Source organism: Haplochromis burtoni, unplaced genomic scaffold (genome assembly GCF_018398535.1).
Source record: "Haplochromis burtoni strain Fernald_Lab_line unplaced genomic scaffold, NCSU_Asbu1 Contig_907, whole genome shotgun sequence".
Lineage (NCBI taxonomy): Eukaryota > Metazoa > Chordata > Actinopteri > Cichliformes > Cichlidae > Haplochromis > Haplochromis burtoni.
Window position 1 is genome coordinate 1 of NW_024583268.1, and position 8,202 is coordinate 8,202.

The window sequence follows — 8,202 nt, forward strand, 5'->3', positions numbered from 1 at the left end:
GTCATCTTAAATCAGCAGCAAGACGGTTAAAACTTGTTGAAACACAGTTGTTGAAAAACTGTTAGGTGTTTGAACAGGACAACGATAACAAACACACATCGAAACTGATTTCGATGTGTGTTTGCTAAATGGCTAACATTGAACAGGCTAACAGCCCTGACCTCAACCCTATACCCTAAGCCAGGATGGTGCCAGGAAATCAGCCAATTTAAATGCAATCTACCAATCCTTCCAACAAGACTTGTCAAATATCCAACCAGAGTTATTCCAGAAGGTTCTTGATGGCTACCAAAAGCATCTGGTTGAGGTCCAAATTACTAAGGGACATTTAGCTAAATTTTAGTGGGGTATATATTGGAGCTTGTATCTAAACTTTTGACCATGTGTGGATTACAAAGAATCCAAAATAAATTCAAACAAATCACTACACACAGAAAAAAGAACAGTTGAAAGAAATCATTAAAAGCTCCAAATTAGCATGACATTCATTCCCATGATGAGTTGATGTAAACTCTGGACCACAACTCTGGCTTGAACCACAGGTTGGTATTTTAAGCTCCCAGTCTGCTGACATGGGAATATATGGAGACTAACTTGCTGTTGGATCCAGCCTCAAGTAGCCACTAGAGGAACTGCATTTTATGTCAGCACTTGTGCTTGTGCTTTATTTTATTTTATCGGTTTGGCCTAAAGCTTATCCTTAAATTGTAGCAGCATGATCCACAGAAGGTTAATGTCAGTAAAGTCATGTGCAGATCTGACTTTCTACCTTTGAAAAACAGCAGCGTTTCAGGCATATTGGATTGTGTTGTGTTGTATTGTACAAGGAGAGAACAAACACTTTTCTGAATGTTTGCTTTTGTTTCCTGTGTGGGTGTGCACTGTTTACAGCCTCCTTTACATTCATGAATGATTACCTTGACTGAGACACAGACCAGCACACCACATTACTGCCAAGAAAGTTGGGTAAGCATCCATGCAGTTGCGACTAGAGAAGAAGTTTAAACAAAAGCTGTTATTAGCACATTTCAAGGCAAGTGTGAAGAAACTATGAGGCAATGGCAGATTAGTTAAAGGCAGAAGAACTGGAACGCCTGAGTCCCAAAATCTAGCATTTTGTGAGGTTTTTGTTGTAATTGTTGTGGAAGACACTTTGAAATGATAGTTTCCAAATTACCAAGTACTTCACAAAGGTTGAAGCATAGTTTATTAAAAACAACAATTTGCTTTACTATTTTTCTGCTTCTTTGTAAAGGAATGAATTAGCATGTTGAAGATCAATCAAACAAAGTTCTTGACATGTCATTGCAACTGTATAGATGGAACAGATATATGAGAGGTTGGCCTTAAATCAGGGATGTCGAACTCCAGGCCTCGAGGTCCTGCAGGTTTTAGATCTCACCCTGGGTCAACACACCTGAATCAAGTGATCAGTTCATTACCAGGCCTCTGGAGAACTTCAGGACATGTTGAGGAGGTAATTTATCCATTTAAATCAGCTGTGTTGGATCAAGGAAACATCTAAAACCTGCAGGGCATCGGCCCTCGAGGCCTGGAGTTCAACACATCATTGTTATTTCACCATCAAGTATTCAAATAAGGTCAGCGCCAGCCAGCTCTTTCCCCAACCGGGGAGGGTTCAAGCAAATGAGGACTGCCTCTGGATAGAGTTAACATTTGGTGGATTATGAGGCCGAATGGAAAGCCTATTAGGAAACAAATGTGATATTGTTTCAGTTCGCTGGTATTGATGTTGCAATAGAGAACTAATTGTTGAAGAAAGAGCACTCACTTGGCACAAGACACTCGCTCAAAAGCTGATGTGCGGGTATTATGGTTCTTGCATTCCCTCTCCACCTTCTGTGCGAAAAAAGCTTAAAAACAGAGAGTCAAGATTAAGCATTTGTGATGTGAGCGGTATATTTCCAGTCACTGGGTTAGAGTTTCTCACCATTCTGAAGCACGCTGACAAGAGTGACGATGACCAGGAGGTAGATGTTTTCCACCACTTTGTTGGAGTCCATGATTATCCTGTGAGCTTTAGGAGCAGGTGTTTGCTGGGCTGAAAGAGACAAAGATTGTCTTTCACATCCAAACAGGCGTATTTAAAGTCAGTAGCAAATCATAAACCTGATCTCTCCCTTCATGACATCATGTTGTCCCATCCCACATACACACTTGTTTGTGGCTTCCCCTTTATGTAAATGATGCTCTGGTTTAATACAGAGGGCTGCAAACAACGTTGCTGCTACTTCCTCTGTGTGCTTGTGTAAGACCGGATTGCATGTAAAGGCCTGGCTTGATGTTTTGCAAAATTATTTGCATCACTATTACGCTATGTGTCACCTCTCATTACTCCCAGTAATTACATACATGAGTAGTGTTATGAACAGACACTTAAAGTATTTCTGGCAATAAATAATCAAGACCATGCATGGAGAATGTGTCAACATATACAACACAGTGCAAAAGGTTTGATTTAACCCTCGTGTCTTTATATTTTGCCTCAAAAGAGACAGACTTTCTATTTTCTATATACATTTGTTGTTATTTGTATTATTTTAAAATAGTATATTTTGGTACTTTGTCATTTGTTCCAGTTTCTTTAGTTAAATGTATGAAACATGTCAAAGATGACACAGTTTGGCATACATAACATTTTATTTTTGTACCAAGAAGGTGACCAAGGAGCTGTTAGCTGAAAACTTAGCATTTTACAGCACAGTGTGCAAGTAGAGGACAAATTTACAACAGGTGAACACAGGGCCGGCCCGTGGCATAGGCCGTATAGGCAAATGCTAAGGGCGCCGTCCATCAGGGGGCGCCACGCCAGTGCCACAAATGTTGAAAAAAAAAAAAGTTGGTACTATTATTTCTAAATACAAAAAATAATCCCACGTTAATTAAAATGCAAAGTAAAGCTTATTTAATAGAAATATTATTTGTTACAACATTACACTACACTGCTGATGTAGGGGGGCGCCACCTAAAATCTTGCCTAGGGCGCCAGATTGGTTAGGGCCGTTTCTGGGTGAACAGTATGTGAAACTGTCAAAAAAAGAAGAAAAATCCACCTGACACAGCACCGAGAGATGCATTTAGCCCTTCATGATCCATTCACGACCCATTGTCTTCAATGAAGTTTCATCAGAAATGGTTTCAGTGGAAGGGAGGCTGTCAAGACATGGCAATAACAACACACAAGAGCTTTGAATGTCCTTCGGGAAGACTTCTGAGTTATTCCTGAAGGCTACTTTACGAAAGTTTGTCGAAAAGAGTTCAGGATGTGTTGAAGAATAAAGTTTGTTGGAATTGTACAAACTCTTTTTTTTGCCTTATATATAGTAATTCCGAGTATGTTTGCAGATGTTTCAATTAATTGCCGACCTATTTTCTAGTTTCCTAGAAAAACGTCAATTACAGCATACTGTATAACACAACATGCATTTAAAAAGAAGGTACCCCCCAGAAACAATGTAATCATTTTTTATCCTACAAGAGTAAAAGTAGAGTAAAAATAGAGCTGGCTTATTCTTATTCTGATTTGACCCACTTACAGTCAAATAGCACCTGCGTGCGCCTTTCAAAGGAAATGCAACGTCCTCGCTGATTTTTTTAAATCTCTTTTCAAAACTTTATATTGAATGACTTTGATGCATTCTCGTATCGACTAAATCCAAATAAAGACGTCCTCCGCCCTACAAAACCCCAAACCCGAAGATATCCAGAGACTAATGTCGTTCTTAATTTAAAAATATCTTTGCACACCTCTTCCTAACACCTACAGTGTAACACCGAACATGTTTATAATGCCTTTGGTTTACAAACACCAGTGAAGATGAGCTGGACTAAGGAGCTAGCTTAAAACATGCTGTTCGGTGTCAGCTTTCGGGGAACGAATCGCTAACGTTAAAGTTATTTTAGGAACGTCATGTCGCCAGGAACAAAAGTATCATTATCATCCTATCAGCTCCTGATTCGTTTGCTATCCATTTGTCATATACATATGATGATGATTCTTGGCCGCAAATCCCATATGGTCTAGCGGTTAGGATTCCTGGTTTTCACCCAGGCGGCCCGGGTTCGACTCCCGGTATGGGAACGCCCTTTTTCCTCGAGTTTATTCTTTTTTTACATATCGTCACGTAAGCAGACGCAGGGTGCTTTATATAAAAACTTCACCCTACAAAACGACAGGACCACACACGCAGACAGCTTTCCTTTAATAAGTGCTTAATTTTAAATTTCCTCACCAATAAATGACACAACCAAAGGGTTGCCAATGCTAATGCTGTATCTTATTTAAAGCTTATCAGCTGGCTGTGTAAAACATGCACCCAATAAACAGTTCTGAAACAAAGCTGCAGCCAACAAATGCAAATTATTTGTGGTTGGTAGTAAATTTACCCGCTACCAACCAGCATTTCCTGAGATTCTCTTGCGAATATGGTATATCATTAAATTGTTTATTGTTAAAAACAACAAGTGTGCAGTATGGTACTCAACCAATAACTGGGTACTTGAATGACCTGAAACCAGCCCATTTTACATTTAATACTAAAGTTTTAAGTAACTAAAGTTGAAAAATCTGAACATAAATATTTTATTTCTCAAACAGGAAGCTAGTTGGAGGTTATGGTTATGTCCTGCCCCTTCCTTTTCATAATAACTGACATTTTGACAAGTACAAGAATCATATAAAGAATTTATTATTTACACTAAAAGACAGTTATAACTAAGTAATACATCAACACAAACAGAAACAAAATTTAATTGGCTTCAAATGGCCAGTTCCTTAGTTCAAAGTGCCAAAAATGCAAAAAAGCAACAACCCCCCCCCAAATTTCATCTGTTATTTAACATGACACACCTACAAACCTTCATTAACAGAAACATAAATACACATTGAGGAGTTCTCCCTTCTTTAATCTGAACTAAAAAATACTTCGACAATGTCGGTCGGGGTATGACTCGCAGCCTGAGAGAGGAACTCGTCAAGGAAGTTTTCGTCGTGTTGCCCGTTCATTCCGCCATTCAGCTCTGATGGTCTCCCAGCAGCTTCGACCACACGCTCTGCTCCGTCAGGCCCATTGGCGAACATCTCGAAGAAGCCCGTGCTGTCTGGCGAAAGGTTGCTGGCTGTTGTTGCCGGCGAAAGCAAGTCCGACAGGAAGTCGTCACTGGTGGCTCCATCGTAGGTGCTTGAGGTGACAGTGCTGGGAGAGTCCAAGTCAGTGCTGTCCGGTCGGAGCTGTAGTCCCTCATGTTTATCCAACATCTTATTGATTCTAGCAAGCTGCTTCTTCCTTGATTTGAGTTGCTTAAGCAGTTTGTATCTGAGGGCTTCTGTGCTGCCGAGGCCTACAGGAACCTCTGAGGAATGGCTGCCATGTCTCTTTAGAGAGGCTTTAAGGAGTGCCTTTGCTCCAGGTGTAATCAGGGACGTACAAGACATCACTGTAGGGGTGGTTAGGTGGTTAGAAGTGACTGGTTGTGACTGCACAGTAGGTGATAGGAGGGGTCTCTGGTTGTTTAAGCTCTTAGCACGAAATGCCCCGTACATGTCTGCAGCTTTCACTGGCAGATCTTCGCTGTCCTCTGTCCGGAGTTGTGGTTTTGGGTAGAGCGCCATTGGAAGATGCGGTCTCTTCACAGAGTTGGGGGTAGAGTGAAAAGGAGGAGGAGGAGGAGGGGGCTTTAATTGTGTGTCTGATGCAGGGGCAAACTTAGCAGTGGACTTCTGAACTTGGTTTAGTGGATGTTTGCTAAGCAGGAAGGACCAGCGAGAATTCTGATCTAGTAGTGATGCTGATGTGGGACCGCTCTCATTGGCAGAGAGGGGTGGGTTATCAGTAGAAGACACGAGGGAACCCTGTTGTGTAATTTCAGTAGATGGACTCTTATCCTCAGTATCAGGGACCACAGGCTGTTCACGGTTTACTCCACAGGGCTCTGAAGATGTCGATGATGAAGTATGCAAAGCTACTTTTGATGAAGCTACCTTTTTACCTTTTGCTCTGCTGACGGTTTTCCCCCTGCTGATTCCTTTCCCTCGTCCTCTCCTGGCACTGGGCACAAATGTCGGATCGCTGGACGAGCCGTCCCCTGAGTCGGGATCACTTGAGGTGGAGGGAAGGTCAACACTGGGACAGTGATGCAGTTTATTACCTTTGGCAGCAGAAGAGCTGTCAAGAATTTCATTCTTACCGGCGGTGTTCAGATCTAGAGTTTTGTGGTTGTTGTTTAAAGACTGCATTTCTACATCGGGTTTTACTTCAACCAGTGTGAGCGTAATGATTTCACTGTGGGTTAGGCCCTCAAAGGTGTCGAGCAAAGTGGTGGCACCTATGGAAGTATCAAAGCCTGCCGTGACTGTTGTGTCCATGATGCTGCTGGTGTCTTCAGTGAGAGCGCAGATGATGTCGGTGTCGTTATGAGGAATTAAGAAGAGACTGATCTGGACTGTGAACCAACACCCCATCCGCTACCGAACCTTCATTTAAACTGTTGTTTCTCTCATTGTCAGAGAGTGCAGATGTGGAGGAGGAAGAACAGATGTGAAGCTCTTTGTCGTCTTCCACCTCCCAGAAGACGATATGCATCTCATTAGCAGGGACCTGAAGCTTTTGGTGGGTCTTACAGTCAGGGTATTTTAAATCATCATATTCCAGCCACGAGCCTGCAAATTTAAAAAAAAAAAAAAAAAGCACAACAAATGGTTACAGCAAAATGCTGCAGGTTCAACTTGGTCGTCTATGTCAAGGGTTTGTTTTACGTGACCAATGAATAAGAAAAACTGAAATAACATAAAACAAAATAAATAATGCAGAATTACGGTCTCTTCCAAGAGCAACTCTGCGCAACACAGTCTGCCATATGTCTAATCTATTCAAAGCATACTGCAGACTAGTTAATTATCTAACTTGTGAAAGAAATAGCTACACATCACAATAACGTTACATTTGCAAAATCGGTAAGCTAGATACAAAATAAAATAAAATTATTCAATAAATCTAATTATTAAATGACAGTGAAATAGACAGCAAATAGGGTTCTTCTCTTGCATGAACTGTCCAGCAGAATGTGCTGTTGGCAAACTACGGCAGAGTCAAATCAGACTCAACCATTAAGTGTTTCAACCACAAAGAAAAGCACTTAAATGTAACTTCCAGTTTAATAAAAACCAAAAAACCTAATTTGACCTCATTTATTTGTGTAAAAATACTGCACTAACAACTTCAAAATATCTACTTAATCAAATTCAACTTGTATAAGGAAAAATGCATTACAAAGATGACACATCAAATGTTTAAAGTGAGAATTGCTTTAGTTTTGAAATGCTTATTTAGGATTTTATTAAAAAAAAAATGTATGCATCAAAGAGCTGGGACAGGGGCAACAAAAGGCTGAAAAGGTTGCGTAACAATAAAGAAACCATTTATCCCACAGAAACTGTTTCAGACACAAAGAGAGATGATGTTGAGCACTCTTAGAAGAAGACTACAAGTCTGTACACAGCATCTACTGAACATCTAAAATCAAGCGAGAATGGAAAAACAACTTTATTTTTGATCTACAGCAACGTGCTGTCGTTAAAAGGAGAGCTGATGCAACAAGTGGTAAACATGCCCCGTCCTACCGCTTTTGAAATGCTTCTGATTCATTTGAAATTGGCATATTTTTAAATAAATAAATATTTCTCAGTTTCAACATTCGATACTCTGTCATTTGCACAACATTAAATAATTCTGTCGTCTGTTCACATTTCACACACAAATACGTACCATCAGCGCTGCAAGTCCAGGTGACAAAGTGCTTCAGGTGACTCTTGTACTGTATGACAGTGGTGACGGAGTAGTTTCTGCCCTTGAAGTTGAAGGTGTACGTACTGACATCGTTGTTAGGGAGCCCCTCCACAAAGTGCAGTGCAAACACTGGAGGCAGACTATAAAACACAAAGCAAGGCAAGAAAAGCAAAAAGTGGTTATAGGTATAAAAAAGTGAAAATCCAGACAGACTTTAACAATGCATTTGTTTTGTTTTTTTAAAAGAATGTTATTTATTTTAACCACTCTGTGCATTAGTTTTGCAAAGAAAAACATACCCTGCAATAACTCAAGTCTGAGCTGCACTCTCTTTATTACTCTCACAGTATATTCATAAGGACACCACTGCTACAGATGACCCACTTCAATTTTTTTT

At 40.5% G+C, this 8,202-nt stretch overlaps 2 protein-coding genes and 1 non-coding gene across 5 annotated transcripts in view; 1 reads left to right on the plus strand and 2 right to left on the minus strand.

The window, feature by feature from the left end:
* Positions 1-9: 9 nt before the first annotated feature.
* On the minus strand, positions 10-3,949 carry LOC121812892 (arachidonate 5-lipoxygenase-activating protein-like). Of its 3 annotated transcripts, none has more exons than XM_042216056.1 (4): positions 3,075-3,943; positions 1,952-2,062; positions 1,793-1,874; positions 10-988 (listed from the first exon to the last, which is right to left on the minus strand). In XM_042216056.1, the coding sequence occupies exons 1-4, from the start codon at positions 3,115-3,117 to the stop codon at positions 904-906; spliced, it is 321 nt and encodes a 106-aa protein (XP_042071990.1). In that variant the 5' UTR covers positions 3,118-3,943; the 3' UTR covers positions 10-903. The 3 variants fall into 3 exon arrangements, with proteins under 3 accessions (XP_042071990.1, XP_042071992.1, XP_042071991.1); XM_042216057.1 differs by lacking the exon at positions 10-988 and adding an exon at positions 995-1,706 and having other exon boundaries at positions 3,075-3,949; XM_042216058.1 differs by lacking the exon at positions 3,075-3,943 and having other exon boundaries at positions 1,952-2,186.
* An 81-nt stretch (positions 3,950-4,030) lies between these two features.
* Positions 4,031-4,102, plus strand: trnae-uuc. The gene has a single exon. It is a non-coding gene; the product is annotated as a tRNA-Glu (tRNA).
* A 111-nt stretch (positions 4,103-4,213) lies between these two features.
* uspl1 (ubiquitin specific peptidase like 1) overlaps positions 4,214-8,202 on the minus strand; it is a 6,889-nt gene continuing 2,900 nt past the window's right edge. The window contains 3 exon segments of the mRNA XM_042216059.1: positions 4,214-6,472; positions 6,474-6,679; positions 7,785-7,945. Of these exon segments, the coding sequence (XP_042071993.1) occupies positions 4,925-6,472; positions 6,474-6,679; positions 7,785-7,945 (1,915 nt within the window). The 3' untranslated portion in view covers positions 4,214-4,924.

What these genes read in the sequence shown, in the direction of transcription:
- LOC121812892 (XM_042216056.1), bottom strand. Translation starts at nt 3,117, where the DNA reads ATGGATCATGAAGGGCTAAATGCATCTCTCGGTGCTGTGTCAG. An exon ending in ATCTCTCGGTGCTGTGTCAG is followed by an intron (nt 2,063 to 3,074) that starts GTGGATTTTTCT and finishes TGTCTCTTTCAG; the next exon opens with CCCAGCAAACACCTGCTCCT. An exon ending in TGTCAGCGTGCTTCAGAATG is followed by an intron (nt 1,875 to 1,951) that starts GTGAGAAACTCT and finishes TCTGTTTTTAAG; the next exon opens with CTTTTTTCGCACAGAAGGTG.